This window comes from Carassius auratus, chromosome 27 (assembly GCF_003368295.1).
Source record: "Carassius auratus strain Wakin chromosome 27, ASM336829v1, whole genome shotgun sequence".
NCBI classification, from domain to species: Eukaryota; Metazoa; Chordata; class Actinopteri; order Cypriniformes; family Cyprinidae; genus Carassius; species Carassius auratus.
The window spans coordinates 14,722,362-14,744,875 of NC_039269.1; the positions used below are offsets into that span (position 1 = coordinate 14,722,362).

A 22,514-nucleotide genomic window follows, 5' to 3' on the forward strand; every position below is an offset into this window, starting at 1 on the left:
GTCAGCCCTGAAGAAAAAAATAAAGCTGAATCGTTGCTTAGTCACAAATCATGATTAATGAAATCACTGCAGATGCGAAGAAAAGGGAGAGAAAAAATGCAATGACAGTGTAGCTTAAAAAAAAACTGCTTTAGCAAATAAAAACTACTATTAAATAAGATGAATGATAACATGCTTTTGAAAACGCTACGTGGAGCACAAGACAGGCCCTTTTACTAAAAGTGGGGCGGGCAACACAATTTCAAGCCATGACATCACTTTTCCTGCGAGTGCTTTAACCTAAACACGGGAAGAGAGACGGATGGGAAGAGACGACGATAAAACCTCTAATCAGCGGCTGGAGAGACAGATCAAAATGTCCACAAGCTGTGAATTTAAAAGTAGAGTTCAAGGTATTTCTTAGCGATATTCATCGGGGATATTTTCACACCTTCCGAATCAACACAAGGACCGCGCGAGGTAAAGATCCCTTTTTCCCCCTGCTATCGCACGCTGTTTGACGTTTACATGTCGAAAGTATGCTGATTTTGCAAAGTGCAATGTATTATGGGCGTAGAGGGTTATATTGTGGTATTCAATGTTGAAGTGGGTGGTGTAAGATTGGAAAGGGAAATGTGGGGCATTAGCCATCCGGCTATCTGGGACACCGGTGGGGCTGTAGACTGAGGATGCTTGTCGTGATATCCTGCTTTGCTCAGAAATGCAATACGCTTGGCTCTTTAATTACTGATTCTGCATCAATCGACTTCTTTTGAGTTTGCTTCATATATAAACAAACATTTCATTCATATATTTTTTATTGCAGGGCACAAAAATCACAATAATCCGATTTTATCCTAAGCCTTTGCATCAGTTTTCCCCGGATCACTGTGTTTTATGTAGTTTAAGTTATAGCCCTTCCTCTTTCTACGTCATACGTGAAGCCTGTTTATAGTTACACACTTTGGCAACCCGCAACTTTTGTGTCTACTTGTGTGTGATGAGAACGCAGACTGCATTGTAAAACTGCTAATTTTGGCAGTTCATTCTGCTTGAGACCCTAAAACAGCAACTAATTCAAGAGTAATTGAGGGTAAAAACATGCCCCCAGCCCCTCCCCTTTAATATTTTACAGATGTTTTTCACATTTGCTAGTCCCATGTTCAAAACCATGTTAAGACTGGCTTACAACCTACTATTCTCCTACATTTAATGTTCAAGTTTCAATGGCAGTGCAGTAGAGATATTTGGGTCATTTTTCTTGTTTCTTATATGACTAAAAAAAACAAAGCATTGCTGTTTAAAAGGTCATTTTTATTTTCCTAATATGTAAGAGTGTTGAGATGTTCAGTTTGCTGCACAAATGAGCATTTAAACTTCAGAAATGAATTATAATTAAATCTCCAGTTAATAATACAATATTTTTTTTTTTCCTGGGTGTCATTACAAAACCAAACAAAAAAGAACAAAAAAACAAAAAAGTTGGTTTTTGAAAAATGTATGTCATAAGCTGTCGATTTCTTTAAAGTTAATTGACTGCTAGTTAAATTGATGTCATAAAGTTTTATCCTTTAATTTTTTTTTTACCAGAAAGTGAAAAATATCATTAAAATCGCACATTGTACCAAAATCTATTTAAAAGTTGATTGACCATGATCAGATGTTCCTTATGTGCCAAAAGCTTAACATAGATTGAAGAAAGTTTCATTTCTAAAGATTTCATTTAATCCAAAGTCCCTCTAATTGAAGAATCCACCCATTTATTCTTACATAGTGCTTTTGGAATTTTGATGCACAGCCGATTAGATAAATAAGTTCCCCAAAATAGCTGACAGCAATTGGAGGCGAGATAAACTCCAAATTGCTCTGTAAACCAAATGGCCACAGAGGACATCAGAGGCAGCAGGGGGCCTTGCTCCCTTGTTTGCTGATAGTCATGGTCTTGTGGTGATTTTGTGAACTACTCCCATGATCACAACATTATCTTCATGTGGCTTTTGATGTTTTTGCATGCCCGAAGGACATGCATTGTCCTTAATGAGAGTCAGATGACATAGGCAAGTTCACATTATTAAAGATTCCAAGACACTTAGTGAGGAATTCAGAATGTTTTCCTTCGTGGAATCACTCAAGAGATGTGCGAAATTATGAAACCGTTTCCATGGCTCCAGTTTATCTGTTTGTCCAAGTATATCTAAACAGTTTGTGTTGTTTTATGCTTATTTAAAAGACTTTTAAAATGTATTCTTACCTGTAGAACACACACATGCTTGTTTTGCCCTAGGCAGTTCATGTGAAGCTGATTTCCTCATTGGGCATCTTTACTCTGCAATTCAGTTAGTTTCATGTCTGTCACCAAAACAATTTTGGATGCAAATTTTTTCTGCTTTGAACTATTTCTTTCATTACATACTATTTCTGACATTACATAGGATTGTCCTAAATGAATCGCAAACACCTTTCAAAATTTCATTATTTTCTTCCACAGAAACGATGGACTCCATACTAATAAATCTAGCAAATTCTGCAGAAAGCCGCTGACCAAAGAGGTCGCGCAGCTATTGTTCTCATATATACATATTTAAATAAGATGCTATCAGTCATACATTTCAACATGTACAGCTCCCATGTGGCCTGAAGTTGTTCCTCTGTTATGTTGTAGCTTGCGAACAGTGCCACTCGTTGTTTTTCCAGGTTGTGGCTCATGATGTTATTCCATGGATTGCAGCCCAGAATGGATGGGGGAGATTGTGCTTGGTCACCTGATCGTAGTGCGCGGCAGAGATGCCGATCAGCTGCTATCACAAAGCAGAGCCGCATACAAACAAAACCCCTGTGAAACATCTGATAAAGAAATTAAATCACACAGGGTGCTGTGGGAAAATTTTGAAAGTGATACCTTTCAGATTTCTCCCTTCCCCAGGTTTAATGTTTTGTTGTTGAAAGGTTTATGTTCTTGATTTGTTATTCGGTGTGGAAGGGCATAATTATTGATTATTCCCTTGAAATTGTAATTGCGATTTTTATTAATTACGATTATCACATTGAATGATGTTTATACCATTGTTTGATGCAACTGCATGCCGTATCTTTATATGAAAACAAGCTGAAAACACTTACTGAAAACTTTAGTGCTTTTCTATAGTATTACGCCTCAAAAGTCAAATATACATCGGATTTGTTTCTTCTTTAAATTATAAAAAAAATTAAAATGTGAATTGTATTATAATGTTATACTAAAACTAAAATTAAAATAATGGGGAAAAACCCTTAAGATAACATAGAAAGAAAAGAAAAAACATTTTAAGCCCGCAACGATTAATTGTCACTTTGTCCGATTACGTAATTGTGGCATCCATAATTGTAATCGCAATTTAGAAATTAGATTAATTGTGCAGCCCTACAGTGCAGCTTTAAGGCGAGACGTCCTAAGTGAATATGGTAAAGATTTATAATAGTCACCATTCCTCCCTAGTTGTTTGATTGCATTATATGTCAATTAGGCATTACTTAGTCATTTCCAGATATTATATATTTCCAGAGCACCGGATAAAGCCACGTTCAAAATGTTGTTTACGTTTTGAAGTCCGAACTTTTTACAGAGGGGATTTGGAGTATTGTTTATTGATCTAGAAACATGGAAATACTGTTAACAGCAAATGTCACTATGATTTGGGGAATAAATTGGTATAAAAGCAGATTATTTATTAGCAAGTAAAAACCTTCAGAAAATAGATGGGAGTAAAACTGTAAAGATTGGTGCTAATGAATTCGAGATTTTTTGGCTCAGTGCAAGAGAACCTTGCAGAAAGAAAAGTAAATAAAATCATCTGAAATCAGCCTATATGCTGGTTTAAGCTGGTCAAACTGGTCTCACTGGTCTCCCAAACTGACCAGCTCTTTAACCAGCAATGACCAGGCTGAAAAAACCAGCTAAAACCAACTAGATTATGCCTTTTTTTTATCAGGGAAACCTTTATAGAAATGTAATGTAATTGAAATCTACTTATACAAATAAATGTGGTACAATAATAATAAAAAAACACTTAAAAGTGTATTTTGGAGTAGTCTGCAACATCATGTTATAAATAGCCCAATAGCTCAAAATCTCAAAATAGTTTTTGCCTGTAGTGTCTCGCCTTAAGGAAACACCTCTGAAAGTAGGGAAGTGAACAGTTCCTTAAATACAGATGTGAAACTGTAGAGTTTTTATAGCTTGCACGGTTTAATTCGTGCTGCGCTTGATCATCTAAACATGGCTCTTTGGACAATCAGGGCTGAGGCATGAAATTGGACCTTTGGCAGTGACTGTATAACCAGGCAGCCCGATTGAGGCCCAGTAGTCCTGCATTAGTGTGAGAAAATGGAAGCCGTCATTACAGCAGCATCTTTCTTGTCAACATAAAAGGCTAAAAAGTATACTGATGGGCCAGAGTTGGCACAAAGCGTGTTTAAACTCCCTCTAGACACGCAGGCTCTCGTTTTACCCATGCTGGGTTAGGACGGCAATGTCTGTTATCAGTTTTCCCTGCTGGTGCATTTCCCCTCACCCTGCACCCCGGAAAACAGTTACCATGGTTATGGATTGGGGGATCATATAAATGCAGAAAACTCATCAATTACTCTGGGATGCTGGAAAGATATGCTGTATACAGCAGGGAAGTGGGCTGCCATCTCCCCAAGACATTACTACTGTTCCCTATCATAGGTCACTTCGATGCTGCGGTGACGTCACCACGTATGGGAACACCTCTGGTGTGACGAATGTCTGAAGCCCTATACCATCCCGCCAATCCTATTGGCCAAATGGCGCATAGCACCACCCTGCGCATGCGCGCGCATGATATACCTGGGTGCAGCGCGCCATTTCGCTCAGATTTCATTCCTTCAGGAATAGCGAATCATCTGTGCCCTATCGTCTCGCGTTCTCCAGCGATCTCTTCGAGCAGTGTTAACTCCTCTTCGCGGACGCGATGAGTTTTCGAAAATGTAAGGAGCCATGTACCAGGTACATCACGGCGGGGGACACTCATGACAGGTGCGTAGTATGTCTTGGTTTACATCACGCACAGGCGGCGCTTAGCGGCCTTTCTTCCTGTCCCCATTGTGATGGCCTGCGGCTCAGAGTACTGCGCTCCAGGGTGGAAGTTTTCTCTAATGTCGCCCTCGAGTCTAACCCCCGTCAGGTCACCTCTGCGACTGCCGAGGCACCGCACGAGGCGAGGGCCTGGGGTGACACGTGCGACATGGATTTTGTGGACAGCGCAGCGCTGGAATATTCTCCACATCGCTCGCTCTCCCCTACCCTGCTGCAGAATAAAACTTATACTGAGCCCGTCGTCTTCTCTAATGAGGATTTACTTCCCACACCGGAGGCATGCACCGCCATCTCCTTCGGTTGTGGACGCTATGACGACGATGTTTTATCCACCGCGGCCTCGGGGTCTGAGGACTTCGCGACCGACACTAGCCCTCTTCCTCCTAGCGGACAGGAGAGGCGTGTTTCCCCCTCCTACAGTGAGCTGTTGGATGTGGTTTCTCGTGCGGTGGGTAAATTGGGGCTAGACTGGGAGGTTGACAAGGCCGAGGCCCAACCTTCTTCCAAGCTGGACGACCGTTTTTTAACCAGTCGGACACCTACACAGCCCCGAAGGCCTTTGCCTTTTTTCCCGGACCTCCACCAGGAGGTTTCGAGGTCCTGGAAACAGCCATTTTCGGCGCGGATTACTAACGCCGCGGCCGTGGATTTCGCCACCGTTTCTGATATGGCGAACCATGGCTATACTATGATGCCCCCGGTGGAAGAGACTCTCGCCGAACACCTTGCGCCTAGTTCGGCCGCGGCTTGGAAGTCTCGCCCCCTTCTTCCTTCGAAGGCGTGTCGAGTCACGTCTAGTTTGGTGGGTAAATCCTACATGGCGGCTGGTCAGGCGGCTGCGTCGCTCCACTCTATGGCGGTCCTTCAGGCCTACCAGGCGGAGTTATTAAAGGAATTGGATGAAGGTGAGGGCATCACACCGGAGGCAGTTAAAGAACTGCGTAGAGCTACGGATTTGGCGCTACGCGCTACCAAACATACCGCTCGTGCAGTGGGCCGTACTATGGCCGGTTTGATTTCGGTAGAGCGCCACCTCTGGCTTAATCTCACCGATATAAAGGAGAAGGATAAATCTTTCCTTATGGATGCCCCTGTCTCCAGGGATGGATTGTTCGGTGAGGCTGTCACGTCAGTAGTGGAGAAGTTCAGGGCAGCGAAACAGCAATCAGCCGCTTTCCGCCAGCTGATTCCCCGCAGACCCAGGGAGGTCGAACGCCGGCAAGCGCCCGCGCGTTCTCGCTCAACCTCCTCTCACCGCCAGCGAGCAGCCTCTCGAGAGGAACCTACACCCATGGCGCCTCCTCGTAAGGACTGGGGCCCTAGGGTTTTTCCTCCGGCGCACCAGCGTCAACGTAAGCGTTTGAACCTGACCTCGACGGCTAAAGCCTCTCGTTCTCGGGTGCCGAATAGCAGCTCCTGATCCTTTTGCTGCTTGCCAGGGACTGTGCCCTCCGCTAGAGAGCGCTGTCGGACCGCTTTCGCGCATCCCACACTCTCATTGCAGTCCCCATGCTCAAACATTGATTGTCTCGCCGCTAACAGCGCCTCGAGCAACATTGGATCGAGCTGTAATGACAGACGCTCCCTCAGACACTCTGCGCAATCCTGCTTTCGGAGTTCGAGGGACGACTCAAGGACCCTACACAAACGGCCCGTTTATGACGGCTCACACAGCCGCCGCTTTTTCGCTAGCGGCAGAGCCCGATGTTCCATCTGTTGGCCTAATTCCTGCCGTGGACACGTTTCAGGATTATACTCAACGGAACGCAACGACTCCGGCGCATACGCTTCCCCGGTGCACGAACACCACGGGTTTTTCGTGTCCGGTCGTTTTAACGCGTATGACGGCGTTGCTGGGAGCGGAAGCTTTGAAACCGTTAATATTGTTTCGGGCCGCGTGGGAACGCTTGCCCGGCATTCCTCAATGGGTGTTACGCACGGTTTGTCACGGATACACCATTCAGTTTCGGACAGGCCCGCCTCCTTTCCGCGGAATTCTTCCCACTACGGTGAAGTCTACGGAAATGGCGGTGCTGCGACAAGAAATGTCAGCTCTGCTGAGCAAAGGGGCTATAGAAGAAGTACACCCCTCTCAGATGGAGACAGGTTTTTACAGCCGTTATTTCGTGGTACCGAAAAAAGACGGCGGGTTACGACCCATTCTGGATTTACGCCGTCTGAATCTTGCACTCAGACCGAGCAAATTCAAGATGTTGACGGTGAAAAATATTCTGTCTCAGATCCGACCAAGCGATTGGTTTATTACGATCGATCTGAAGGATGCGTATTTCCATATTCAGATCGTCAAGAGACACAGGAAGTTCCTCAGATTCGCTTTAGAGGGCAAAGCGTATCAGTACCGCGTTCTTCCCTTTGGCTTGGCTTTAGCGCCCCGTACGTTCTCAAAGTGCATGGACGCAGCTCTGGCCCCGTTGCGGCTCCAGGGCGTTCGTGTGTTGAACTATTTGGACGATTGGCTGGTGATAGCGCAATCGCGGACTCAAGCACACTCTCACCGAGATCTTGTGCTGAATCATTTAAACAGCCTGGGCTTACGAACAAATTTCAAGAAGAGTGTTTTAACTCCCTCTCAACGGATAACTTTTCTTGGAATAGATCTGGACTCTCGCGCGCGCTCAGTCGATTGCGTCATGCGTGCGGCACTTCAAAGCGGGTCGCACGGTGACGGTGAGATTGTGCCTCAGGCTCTTGGGTCTAATGGCAGCAGCATCCCCCGTGATTCGTCTGGGATTGCTTCAAATGCGCCCTTTTCAGTGGTGGACGAAAAGGCGGAATATTTCACCCCGTTGTCTCCCGCATCGCACGATTTCGGTGACACGGCGGTGTGTGATGTCGCTGAAAATTTGGATGTCAACCGAATTTCTCCTGTCAGGAGTTCGATTGGGAATTTATGCTTTCCGAGAGACTGTCACGACGGACGCGTCTTTGACTGGTTGGGGAGCTGTGTGTCGAGGGCGACCAGCCCACGGAGTGTGGACAGCGGCTCAGCGCGGCTGGCATATAAACAGACTGGAATTACTGGCAGTTTTTCTGGCTCTCCAGTATTTCTCGGATCTGCTGATCGGCCGTCATGTGCTACTCAGATCAGACAACACAGCGGTTGTGTCTTATCTGAACCATCAAGGAGGATTGCGCTCTCGCCCCCTGTGCAGGCTGGCGAGGCGTGTTCTTCTGTGGTCTCGGGACAAGTTTCTCTCGATCCGGGCCATTCATGTCCCCGGGCGATTGAATTTCGGAGCGGATCTGTTATCCAGACAGGCTCTGGAACAGGGAGAATGGCGATTACACCCCCAGACGGTGGATCTTTTATGGCGGATATTCGGCAAAGCGAAAGTGGATTTATTCGCATCGAGCATGACTACGCATTGCCCGCTATGGTTCTCCCTACGCTCCCCATCGCCCCTGGGCGTGGATGCGTTAGCTCACAGCTGGCCCAGGACCAGTCTGTATGCTTTTCCTCCGATTCGTTTGATCCCAGCGGTATTATGCAGATTACGCCGGGACAGAGTGGAACAGCTGCTGCTGGTGGCTCCGCGATGGCACACGCAGCCGTGGTTTGCGGATCTGATCAGTCTGCTAGCGGGCTCTCCGTGGGAGATTCCCATCAGACAGGATTTATTATCACAAGCACAGGGGCTGATTTGGCACCCGAGGCCAGATCTGTGGAAACTGTGGGCGTGGCCACTGAGCGGAGTGCGTTAGTATGTCCCGGTCTTTCTGCTGAAACTACTGAGACTATATTGAGTTCTAGAGCAGCTTCTACGAGACGCTTATATGCTTTCAAGTGGAGACTGTTTACAGCCTGGTGTGGTAATCATAATGTGGATCCAGTTTACTGCCCAGTGGCTTCAGTGCTGGAGTTCCTCCAGGAGCGTTTCTCGGATGGCGTTACACCAGCCACTTTAAAGGTTTACGTGGCAGCCATTTCAGCTTACCACGAATGCATAGGCGGTGCCTCTGTGGGGCGTCATCCATTAGTTTCTCGTTTCATACAGGGTGCGCGACGGCTGAGGCCTTTCCGCCCTGTGCGAGTTCCTTCATGGGATTTATCCATTGTGTTGTTAGGTTTATCAGGGCATCCGTTTGAGCCCTTGGAGACCGTATCGGATAAAATCCTGACATTGAAGACACTTCTTCTCATGGCTTTATCCTCCCTCAAGAGAGTTGGGGATTTACAGGCTCTTTCTGTTTCACCCTCATGCATGGAATTTGCACCAGGCTCTGTGAAGGTGCTGCTGCGGCCCAGGCCTAACTATGTTCCTAAGGTCGCATCTAACCCTTTTCGCTTTCAGCAAGTGGTTCTGGAAGCTTTTTCGCCTGCCGAGGCCGGGTCAGGAGATCTAAGTCTTTGCCCTGTGAGAGCTTTAAAGACTTATGTGGATCGCACAGCTCCTTGGCGTGGTTCTGACCAGCTGTTTGTCTGCTTTGGACATAAAAGTAAGGGCCATGCAGTTACAAAACAGCGCATGTCCCATTGGCTGGTGGAGGCGATTTCTTTGGCCTATGAGGCGCGCGGACTCGCTTCACCCTTAGGGGTTAAGGCTCATTCCACTCGAGCTGTAGCTTCTTCTCAAGCTTTTCTCAGTGGCTCTTCTATGGATGATATCTGTGCTGCGGCAGGATGGTCCTCACCGAGCACTTTTATCAAATCCTACAGTCTGGATGTGAGGATGGCCCCTGGCTCCCGGGTTCTCTCCGCTTGAGCAGTTGCTTCCTCGGATCTCAGTTATCAGGTACGTCAGGCGTTTTGGTATATCGTTCCCATACGTGGTGACGTCACCGCAGCATCGAAGTGACCTATGATAGGGAACATCTCGGTTACGTATGTAACCTTGGTTCCCTGAATAGGGAACGAGATGCTGCGGTTCTGGCCGTTCCGTACCTTGATAACTCTTCATCTTCAGTCATGAAATCTGAGCGAAATGGCGCGCTGCACCCAGGTATATCATGCGCGCGCATGCGCAGGGTGGTGCTATGCGCCATTTGGCCAATAGGATTGGCGGGATGGTATAGGGCTTCAGACATTCGTCACACCAGAGGTGTTCCCATACGTGGTGACGTCACCGCAGCATCTCGTTCCCTATTCAGGGAACCAAGGTTACATACGTAACCGAGATGTTTTCACAAACACTGCAGATATTTGGATGAGGGCAATTACTCTTGCAGCATTCTCTCCTTCCAGTCTGTGTTGTGTTTTTGAAGTGCATAGTGAGGCTTTCTTGCAAATTCGTACCTGTATTTTACACATTCACATGTATATGGGTGTCTGACAAGATTTCCTGATAAAATAACAAGGCAAGGTTAGTTAATTTGTAAATGGTCGATCCATAATCATATTTATGATTTAATAATTAGGAGGGTGAGGAGCCCTTTAGAGTAGTATTAAAAAAACGTTTTGATGATTATTAGGATTTTTGGTCACATCTTTTAAAAGGTGTAAGGAAAATATTTTATTTTTCTTGGTTACACCACATGACATTGTTAGCCATTAACAGTGTTATTTTAGTATTTCTGTAGTAATTAAATATTGATTAATATTTTTAATTAGCTTTTATGTTTATATTGTTTTATTATATATATATATATATATATATATATATATATATATATATATATATATATATATATATATATATATATAATTTTTTTTTTTTTTTTTTTTTTCAATTTTAGCTTTAGTAAATTTAGTAGTTCAATTTCAGCTTATTTTATTTGAATTGTTTGCCAGCATTTCTGTTTAACCATTTTGGAAGTTATGTTTTTCATCTAATATTTAAATTTGTATTTTCATTTTAGCATTATTTCAATTAACATAACTATTTGTAATAGTTTTTGTTATCAGCATTGGTCATTAACTCATTAGACTTTTGTAGAAAATGATATAAAAGATGTTTGAGTACTGATATTAAACTGAAACATGGCCAATGCATTTTAAACTATATTTTTTCTAATGTTTTTTTCCATTTCTTTCTCATTGACAGTCTTCTATGTCAAGGACCCATGTATGTTAATGTATATATTATTACAGTGGGTTTGTCAAGATTACCTTCCTGGATACTTGGCCAGTAACAGTATCTTTTGCATTGAACAGTGGTGCTTAGAGAACCTATCAGTGGTGACCAAGTGAAAGCAATGCACCATTGCAAAAATATATGGATTTATTTTGCTTCACATTCACACTGCAGAGATAAAAAAAAAAAAAAAAAAAAGCGAAGCAAACATTTGCTTTGGTTTCTCACAGTGCGCCAGTCTTCAGCTGCAACAAACATTCAATTCATAGTTTTACTCAGCGGAAATATGCTTCGGAATGTGGCCTTAATCAATTCAAGCAAACCAGGTCAATGGCACATCCTGTTTGGGGAGAGAAGGGATAAATGTCTACGATTTGGTTGGGCAGCAATGAGAGTCAAACAAACCTCATCATCATTGCTGTAGAGTGGGGCAGTTGTACAGCACCATACACTTGATATGGCAGGGGTCCCTTTTCTCTGGCACAAAGAGGCTACAGTCACGGACCCCCTTTGAAAAGCCACACCACCACCCTGTTTGAAAGCCAGGAAAAATGGCCTCACGTGCTTTCATTTCCCTTCTTTTTTTCTCTCCAAATGAAAGCATTGGCGGTTTAGGATCCAGTGACCTTTAGCCTGTTAATTACGCCAACTATTCCCCTGAGAGGCTTACCAAAGCTGATGTATGTTATGTTTATGTTAAATATGCATCCTGCCCTTCCACAGGGTCACTTCTTTTAAAACACCCACATTATCAATCTGGCTCAAACGAGCGGTCAGTTATCTCTGCAACCTCTTTTGGCTGACAGAATTGGCATATTTATGTAGCTGAAAGGATTAATGGCTAGACAGAAGTACATGCAGAACACATTAATATGGCTTCAATGTGGATTCTAGCGTTTCTAAGTGGACAGTGTGGCAGAACAGAAGAGGTCATCCATATTTCGTAATGTAAATAAAACAAAAACTACATTTATATATAAAAAACAATCAATAAAAGTTTTTGTCAATATCAAATCAATGTGATTTAGGCATTACAATGATTTTGGGTGACAGAAAACATTTATTTATTTATGTACAATAGAGGAAAAAAAAACTACACTATTAAAATAAAAATCTTTAAAATAATGAATCAACATTTTTGTTTAGGCATCACAACCAACAGACAGACTTTACTTATGTATGTAGGGCAGAGGATTAATGGTGGGACGGAATGCAGAACACATTAATACGCTTAAATATAAATTCTTGCATTTCTAAGTGGACTGCAGCCGCATGCGGCAGAACACAAGAGGGAAGGTAGGGAGCTGAAGTGACTGTGCATCCCAGCTGGAAGGTGCTGGAGGGCATCCTCTTTGAGCCACCGCGCCTGGTGTCCAGATGTTCAGTGGCTGTGTCCATGTTCACTGGCTCTGCAGTCTGCTGAAAGCCCGGCTTCGCTGCACTTTACTACAGTGCCGGCACGAGGACACCGGCTCGGCCAGCGCAACTCACATGCCAGTCTTTAAACCAAGCGTATAGCCCACTGTTTTATTATCCTGAGCTGTTTATTTTACAATGGAAGAACATTTTTCCAGGTTTGTTAAACGTGCGGCTTTTCTTTCCTTTGTTTATCAATGGAACCCGATCCCGACCCTCCCTCATTTTTCCCAATACAGTAGCCATAGTGACATTTAGTCAAGGTGGTAACCATGACTACAAGATTATTCTGCTTTGGCTTTACCAGATGTCCTTGTCCCGTAGATACAGCGTTTACTCGTGTGTTTGTGACCTCCAAGTCAAATTTGCTTTGGCAGGCGGGTTATTTTGTCTCGGCGTGTTTGTACGGTTCGTACTTGCATGGTGTATTTGGAATTTAGTGTTCATCCTTGAATAGATGCGGAGGATAAATACTGTTAGATAAGTCATTGTTTATTGTAAAAAGTCATGGTACTCAATTTTCAGTGTTTACTGCTACATAATTGTTGCTGTAAAACTGAAGACGTGTTCCCCGCGGGGCAGAAGGACTGGTCAGTTTAGCACAGTGGCGTCCCACCCCTCCTCCTTCTCCCCCTCGGACTAGTGTCACATTTCTGAAAGGTGGATCATCCCCTCCACCTCACATGGAGTTCAGCACATTACCGCCCATTAAGCTGTCTCACTCTCAATGGAGGCTTTTTTTTTTACAATGAGCCTGATTTATTCCTTTAATCCTCAGTCACCCAAAGGCTTTGTCATTGACCAACTGCTGGCAAATGGAAGTGGACCTAACGCTAACAAATGTCTGTTGCAAAGATTTTTTTTTTATTAGGTATGGTATTAAAATTCAGACCGATACCTATTAGCTGATATATTTTTTTTAAATTTAGCAGTCATTAATAATTATTATTATTATTATTATTATTATTATTATTATTGCATGGTATTACTATCTAAAAGAAAAACACATTAAAATCAATTATTAAAATCAACAGTAAATTTCACAACAATGTTGTGATGCCTAAATTGTATTTATTTAGATATTTTTTTACATTATGAAATATTTATTTACATTATGTATTTATAGAAATTAATATTAATTATGATATCTGCTAAAGGAAAAATTCAGTTTGAATACAATAAAATATTTATTATTATTATTATTATTATTATTATTATTATTATTCATAATTTAGTGCCATTTTGTTGTAGAATTTTAAATCCATCCATCCATCCATCCATCCATGGACATATAGATACACTACAATAATATTGCACAATAATTACTATTAGTAATGCAATAATACCATTTAATAATAATAATATGTTGAAAAGTAATAGATACTAATTTTAAAAATAAATAACTGATGTAGTGTAATATATTATGTGTCTTTTAAAATATTTCACTTTCTGTTCTGTATCCTGTGGAGTATAATTTTGTGGTATCTCAGTAACATGCTTTTCTCAAGCATCCGATAGTCTCCCACACAGAATCCAAGATTCCTTAATCAGCTCTATCAAATCACAACGTTATTGTAGTTATGTAACATTTGTGAGCTCCAGATATTGCTCAGTCAGGCTCAATCAACCGTCTTTAAATGTAATTGCCTGCATTACTTCCTTTGAGGTTTTCTAATTGGGCCAAATGTCCAGCTGTGTTTAAGGAGATGTAGTTCAGCAGAACTGTTACAAGCATGTTAATGTCACTTGGCACCTGGGGCTTACAGACGCTTTCAAGTGTGCTCGTCTTTGCATGTCATTGCTGAGTAGTGAATTGGTAACACATTGGAAAGCCAAGACGACCTCCCAATAAGACTCTGAATGCCTGACATTTAAGACTTTCATATCACAATACACCTCATTATGGATCCGGATCATATGTAATGACGTAAGTCTATCCCTCATGGGTGTTTAGAGACGTGAAAGTGGAGTTTAAAGGATCACAATAGCCCTTTGTCCAGAAAGCTCTCACCCCTTGACTGTTAACTCCAAGACAACATGTGACCCCCTTTGCATTTGGGTCATTTCATCCAATTTGGTCGTCTCATGTGAAGACACTAACACTATCTGAGGTGGAATTCCTCCTAGAGGCATGCACATATGAATTAGTGTCTGCCAGGGTCATGATCTGAGGTTCATTCACAGTCAAGGATGAGCTCTTTCAGCCCTTTGGCCTTGCAGACGGCCCTGTAGCCATAACTCAAAGATATTTAGATAAGCCTTAAGTGCCTGCAAGAATTTTGTTGCCCTTTGAGCAATGTGATTTTTTTTTAAAATTTATTAGGGGAGGATTACGAAAGTGTCAAAATCTCCTCTCAAGTTACCAATGAGTATGTAAGTGACATGCACAATTACAACTGAGCAAGAGTTGAATCTGTCTGTTGAAGTATGCATGACACAATGTGTAAGTGAGCTACAGCCATATTATCCATACGAGGACACTTAACCCAGACCGGTACAATTTACAGTCATACTAAAGCATTTACAGGACAGTTTAAAAAGTTTGCTTTAGTCCGACTTCTTAAAAGAAAACAACAACAACAAAAAACTAAAAAAAAAACTTTTTAAGTAATATACATATATGACATATTTTCTAAATTGACTAGTCAGTGAGTTACCTTATGTTTACTTCTATAGCTCCAGCTTGCGGATAGCTTTTCATCAGTGTTACAGTTCGCTGATGTCCTTGCACACAATCCACGTGCAGCCCGGGGCTATTGTGCATGTGCGAGTGATTAAATCGCTCAAAAAGAGCGGCCCACTAGATGCGTCTGTCCATGCTCACTGCCAAAGGAGTGTGTGTGGCCAAGCGAAACATGGAAAATTTACTATATACCTGAGTTTAGAGATTGGACATCGTGTTCATCCTAATCTGTTTTAAGGGTGACCTGTGTATTTTGATAAATTGGTGTTGGGTTTTCGTTGACATAAAATGCTTTCAAAAACAGCTAGATGAAACGCAACTGAATGGAAAAGAACATCTTTTTTAGTTTAAAACTACTTTAATGAAGTATCTTAATGCTCATGGGAAAGCACACCAATAAAACATTGGAAGATGTGATCTACTGGCCAAATACGTCTGTCTGAATGTGTATAGCTAATGTAGTGGTGCTTTCAAAGGGGTTCATTTGTTTAATTTTGGTCTTTTCTTGTTTTCTAGTCACAAATGATCTTATTTATATCTAAAACTTCCTAAAACAAAATAATTTTAACAACACTGCATAAGATATTATTTTCATAGATGGTATATTGAATATTAGTGTTGAATATGAGTGTATTATGTCTTCACGGTATTATTCATGTACTATTATAGTGTGTATTAATATTTTGAATTAGCTTTTTATTATAATTTCAGTGTAGTTTTAGTTTTTTTATGAGTTTTGCCATGTTTATTTTACATATTTCTATTCTTATTTTTTATTTCAAGTATGTATCCGGGATGTGTCTTCTTTTCCCAGACACTTGCATCTTTGGCAGCAGTGTTCTTTATCCAGGTCAGCTTTTGGTCACGCAGCTCCACATTAACTTCCACAGTATCTGCAGTCGCAATCCAATCAGTGCAAGTCTGATAAAGCAGTCTCAATCCTCTTAGAAAAGAAGCTCCTGCTCCTTGACAAGGGGCTGAGTTGCCTGGGTGACTCCATTTTCTCCCCTGTGCTCGTTCGGATATCCGTCCTTGTCCTCATCTTTGTTCGGGATGCCTTTTTGAAATATAACCCCCTCTGATTTTATGGCCTCTCCAGCAGTAGTAGGGTTAATATTTAGCTGCAGCCGTTGGAGGAGGGAGAGACACTCAGAGGATAGGTGGTGGGGGCTGGCCCACAGCTGTTGTAGTAGGTTGGGTCTATTGGGGTAGAATGCCTGCCTCACACTCCCTTGAACAATGGGAGGACATGGAGGCCACTGCATACAGCATAGACAGCTTCCCCGAACTTACCTAATGACAGGCACTGTACTTACCGAATAATGTGAGGAGGATTTCCAAAGGGGAACATTAAAAAATTGCAACGGGCTTCTTTGTGGCGTTAGCGGATCCGGGTCCCGTGTTTCACATGTGCCTTGCATGGGCTGCACTGAAACGTCTGGGATGTTCTGACTGGAATTAAAGGTAATTTTATCCATAGCTGTTCACAGCGCTGGTTCTTAGCCCCGGCTGAATCCTGTCTGTATGTTTCTCGCTGTATTTCATTGACTTGTGTTTGCAGGCACTTTGTCAGAAGTGTGTTTCATGATATGTTGGATATCAGATTTGGCTTGGTATGGAATAACTATGCATTCAACGCTTGGCAAACAGTTTAACAGCAATCTTTACAATATATTTCTATTTGCATTAATGTTTATGAAAGCTCTAGAAAGTTGCAGGTAGGTCATTGATTGATTCTGTGTGTTAATCAATCAAAATGGTTTGCTTAAGCTTGCATAGTGTAATGAAATGACCAATACAAGTTTTCCTTGTCCCGGAAAACAGCTGATGCCATTTTTAAATGGACTGTTAAAAAGTCTATTGCATCGCCATCTAGTTTAGAGAAGCAGTTGCATGCTAAAATGTAAAGAAATAAAATAAATCTATTTGCTTTGGATGAGGGACAACATGGCTCATCGTTCAGTGTGATGCCTGAAGGATTCATTGTTTGGGTGTCAGTGATCCCCTTATTTAACTCTAAGCTGACTGTAAGTAATTGAGAATTAGATGGAGTTAATTCACAGTTAGTCTGCGAATCAAAATAGACATTGAAAAAGCTGAAGCTTTTGCTTAGTCCTCTTTTTAGGTAGATAATTCTACAGTTAAGGCCGTGTAAATGTAGACAACGTACTTCGTCTAGATAGGTGTGTTACCGCAAAGGACAGCAATAGTGCATGAGTCTGCAGATGCCTGCATGGTAACTTTGCTGAAAGCTACTGAGTAACATGGCTTGCCTTTTATGTGTTGTGCAAAATGGAGGACCAGAGAGTCCATAAACATTTTGGTGGGGAGGGCTTTGCTGTCACTGATGCGACATCCCGAGCGAGTGGACAAAATAATCTTTAGAGCACACCGAAAATTGGAATGGAAATCTTTATCGCAGCTGCATAAACCTGCATTATTCAAGATTTTATATATTTAATGCCACATTCAGGAATAGAAGCTTCCTCGCCGTACTTCAGAGACTCTTTATCCCCGGAATAATTTACATCAAAGAGAAAAAATAATGCCCTTAGGGACTTGATGGAAGGTCTATATGTTTGTTTGCTTTGCCACAGAGTGCTTGTATTCATTAGAACTCTATCCAGTGCATTTGCAGACTGTGTATTCCCTCTCTCTCTGTGATTGATCATTTTATCAGCTCGTAAATCATGCGAAAAGATCAATAATTGGGTTATGAAGGTGTCAGTGGGCTCTGTGCCCATTGTGCAGGGTGTGAATAATCAGAGACCGTCTCTGCAGATGCCGATTGGCTGCTTCTTAATAACTCTTCGAGTGTGGGGGATGGAGGCGGAGCTCCCAGCACATTTTGGGATCCCAGAGAGCCCTAGTTCTGTTTGATTGCTTTATTCCACCCCTCCGAGCCATCCAGGGCCTCCCCCAACATCCACTTTCCCTTTTTCTATCGACATACTTTTAAATCCTAATTTGCATTTTTCGAGATATCATTCATAACTGTACGAGGTCACACCTCCAAAAAATGCAGCGCCATGGCAGCCGTTCATTCATTCACGGCTTTCCAATGAAGCTGGTTGTAGAAACATGAATATTTTTGCACACCGACTCAAAGGACTAAGTTCAAAAGGCTTGTACTAAATTTATTTGAATAATAACTGTTTGTACTATTAATTACCAGATTCAAATGGTTTAATCTGCCAACCAATCATTTTGTTTTTGTAATTGCCGAAAAGTATATAAATTACATTAACTAGAAGGCATGCTGTTGATTTTCTGCTGGTCTTGACGCCCTTCTCTTGTACAGATAGGACCATAAATGAATGCCTGTGGTTCAATGATAAAAATAAATTTAACATTGTGTGCAATCTAAAACTCCTTCATTATTCTCCCCGATGGTGTAGACATTCTCCTCTACATCCTTTGATCAACCTCTCAAGAAGCTGTGTCCTCTACATTGTCAGATAAGAGTGGCTCTCTTGTGTTTGATTAATTCAGGAAAAGAGACCGTGGCCTCTGGTGTCTGACTCTGCCGTGTTTGTCGGAGTCTCGTCTCAGAGCATAGCTTTGATTTCTAGTCTTAATCACATTGTGTAGACTTCTCTCCTCTGGGCATCATACCAAGCCAGTGACTCAGAAGTATGTGAGAATATAAGTCCTACCAACGTTAACAGTAGTCTTTCAGAAGCTTAGCCTCGATAAATGTACTGCTTTACAGACAAATGAGTTTGGGGCCCTGTTTTGGGTATGCCACAGTGCTTTATTGCTATATTTACTATACAGCATATCAGTGGATTATGGGGCTTGCATTGTGCCTGAGCACTGCCAAGAATCCTGTTGGCATGGGTGCTTGTTTGCGTCTGTTTTTGCTTGTCGCTAAAACCGACTCCACTATGTTATGGTATATACAGCAGGGCTATAACCAGCCTAGATATTATGGTGGGCACATCCATCCTGTGTGTTCAGAATAGTTGTTGATCAATGTGGATTTTTCATGCATGATTCTTAAAGGGACACTTTATCCGAAAATGTAATTTACTCACCTTCGTGTTGTTCCAAACCTGTTTGGCTTTTGATGAACACAAAAGGTGCAAGTCTCTTCCACTCTTTTCAGTGTATAATGCTGCCAATATTTTGCTGTCATGTTCCAAAATAACAAAAAAAGTAAAGTCACATAATTTATATATGTTGTTTTTATATAGTACAGATTTTTTCAGGAAAATAATAATGTTGTAAAATTAACCAGAAGATGAAATCATCATTATTCAGCTCCGTTTAGTTCAGAACTTCAGTCCTGTTTCTATTCGGTTCAATAACTGTCAATGTTGCAAGTCATTAAGATGGTCCATGCGATTCATGCATGATAATGACATCGGTTTTTGTAAAAGAGTCATTCTTTTGTCTTGCATGTTTTAAATTAATAATTTTATCAAATTCACATTAATCTCAATAATTTCTTCACGCATTCGACTAAACCTGATCTGAAGTTTAGTCCACTCGCTGCCTGCAGCGATTAATAGCTCACTGATGATTGCCAGTAAATATTGTTTTTGTTTGGTCATAATGTTGGATGTTGTCTCTCTGGAGACTTTAGAAGAAGGCCCAAAAGTACAGTAGCAACAGAGGGGAAGTTCTTGACTGATCTCTCCACTGACAGTATTATCATAAAGATTCTAAAATAGGCTTTTGAGGCTCTGTTTCAACAGAATCAGTTTACTGATACTTAATTTTTTTTATTGCCTGCAAGTGATTCGTAGATAAAAAAGAAAGATGATCTAAGCTGGTGGTGATCCTCTTGAGATTTTGCCCTGCCCTGGCCTCCAGCATTTGGAAAACGGTCAAGCATTAACAACATAGGGTAAAAATGTAGAGACACGACACAGTTCTAGCTAATCCAGTATTGCAAATGTTGTGAAACCAATATGCCATCACGTACGCATAATATGCAGATTTAGCTTCCTTGTTGCTCGAGATCATCTTTATCACACAACTCTTTTAGACAGATGCACATCTCGAGCGTGACACAGTGAAGTCCAGAGGGATGTTTTATTTAGGCTTTTTCTTTCAGACAAGAAACAAGAGTACTAACCTGGAATACCTACTACTCCTCTAGCTTTATTCACTCTACAGTGCATTGGATTTTTACTATATTGATTTCTTGGTGAGTTTTATTTTATTTTACTATTTTATTTTATTATTTTAAAATGTATTTATATAGTTAGCTATTTATGAAATATCTGGTACATTGGCCGTAAAATACTTTTATAGGATTTGTAGATGAATTCAATTCTGGATTTAAATGATCATTTATCACTTATGTATCAATTGTCTTTTTATTTCTTAAAAGTGTCTTCTGTATGAATAATATAAATGCTTCTGCTTTGCATGGCTTAATGTTTGACAGTTAGGCTGCAAATATATCTTTCTCAATTGGAAGGCTATGCCTTGTGTCCTTGTGAAAAGAGTTTGCCATGTGAAAGGAGCCTTCTGGCGATGCAGGAACTACCAGCTCTATAGTGTGGCCTGGAGCCTGTCGAATTGTGCCATCTTTACTGTTAAACAGAGCAGTGCTCTCTGACCCACTGCACCCTGTCAACCCTCTGACCCCAATAGCCTTTGTGTTCATTTACTTCCAGATATGTAGTTTTCATTTAAGCTAATCACTAGCAAACATTTAGAGTCTATGGATAACATTGCTACATAAATGAGCACACAGAATGCCTAGAGGATCAATAAAGAATACATCCCAGGAACATATTGATTTTTTTGATTCAGTTTTGCAGTGATAGTCCATCTGTTGACTACATCCGGTGTTCATACTGAAGGTCAAGATTATGGTATAGTGCAGTGATGGGAATAGGTGGATAAAGGTCACTGGAGGCTACCGTGTAGTTAAACGATAAGGACGCTTAAATTAACAAAAAAAAAAAAAAAAAACACTGTTAGCCATTAAAATCTGATTGTTAACACAAGAGAAGCAAATTTTATATATATTTTTATATCACTTGGAGTTCAAAATGTATCCAGTATATTTTTTGGTCACACTGGTTTTTGGATCATAAATGTTACTTTTTTGTATAATTATAAGTTTTGTTATAAGTAAAAAGTTGAACATTGGACAATATATTGGTTAATGGCTTCAAAATGTAAATACCTATCAATATGGGTAATGCAGTGCATCCCTACGTTTGATAAAGTAATATCTTTATGTGCACTGCAAAATTTGGGTAATGGTAAAATTCTTGGTTTGCCAAGCAGGTTTGACCATAATAATTTATTAAATGCACAAATGCTTCGGATAGCAAACATTTCATATGTAATTGGTTTAATTTCAGAATACCTCAGACTTAAGTGTTCTCATATTCTTTAGCACGCACTAGAACAGGCTTCTTTGAACACTATTTTGTTGTCTTAATTTAAATGCAGGTCAAGAGGATCTGATTCTGTGCCCCATTCAGTAAGTCAGTAGGTCATGAATCTGCATGATGGCTGGAATCCTCAAGTTTTTTCAGACCTCTTCAGTCTAATCCTCTCTGAAGATGTGTCTTGCCAGGGACTCAAGTCCTGCTTAATCACTCAGAGCTGTCTCAAAGGCTTGATAATCACACTAACTCTTTTACGTCGAGATTAAAAGGCTCACTGCGAGTGTGTTCTGTAGCAACTCAGAAAGCACAGAAGAATGTTGGAAAATGAATGGAAGTCTGGTTTACAGATTGTTTAACCAGTTGTTTACAATATGCAAACACCCAGTTTGAAAAAAGCATACACCCAGTTTAAAATAAGCAAGAATCTGAAACTCTTTAAAGGTTGAGTATGCAATTTCTGCTTCATTGGCACACTAAAGAGAATTGCATTAATGATGTGTCTTCAAACCAGTTTGGCCAAACACGCCCCACATCTTTTATCCGTTGGACAAACAGACAGCCCTGCCTCACACTTACAGTTTTCTCTGTATATCAAGCTGGGACAGAAGAGTGTATTTATGTCGACATTAAAAACATTTGACAGTTTGATTTATATGAAGAAATTATTTAGTACAGCTTTTATTTCACTCTGAGTGGTTTAGGTAGTGGGAACTGTAAAAAAAAAAAAGACACAATAAAATCTCTTTCTTTTTGTTAGGTAGAGACGATGTCGGAAGAGGCCCAACATAGAGTAGATGAGGACTTCGAGTCTGAGGAGGGTGATCTGGAGTCCTATCTAGAGGAAGAGAGTAGCAGTGAGCTTCTGGAGCGAGTGAGAGAACTTCAAGTAAGTACCATCTACTTTCACCAAGAATGCAGTTTTGTTGACTTTTCTTCCTTGACTTACT

At 41.4% G+C, this 22,514-nt stretch overlaps 1 protein-coding gene across 3 annotated transcripts in view; it reads left to right on the top strand.

Annotated features, from left to right (window-relative positions):
- Positions 1-222: 222 nt before the first annotated feature.
- LOC113045599 (nck-associated protein 5-like) overlaps positions 223-22,514 on the top strand; it is a 31,391-nt gene continuing 9,099 nt past the window's right edge. The window contains exons 1-2 of one of the 3 annotated variants that reach the window (XM_026206057.1): positions 223-459; positions 22,325-22,453. In XM_026206057.1, the coding sequence (XP_026061842.1) occupies positions 22,334-22,453 (120 nt within the window). In that variant the 5' untranslated portion in view covers positions 223-459; positions 22,325-22,333. Of the gene's footprint in view, positions 460-16,405; positions 16,673-22,324; positions 22,454-22,514 lie in introns of those variants that run through there. The other 2 variants (XM_026206055.1, XM_026206056.1) reach the window with 2 other exon arrangements.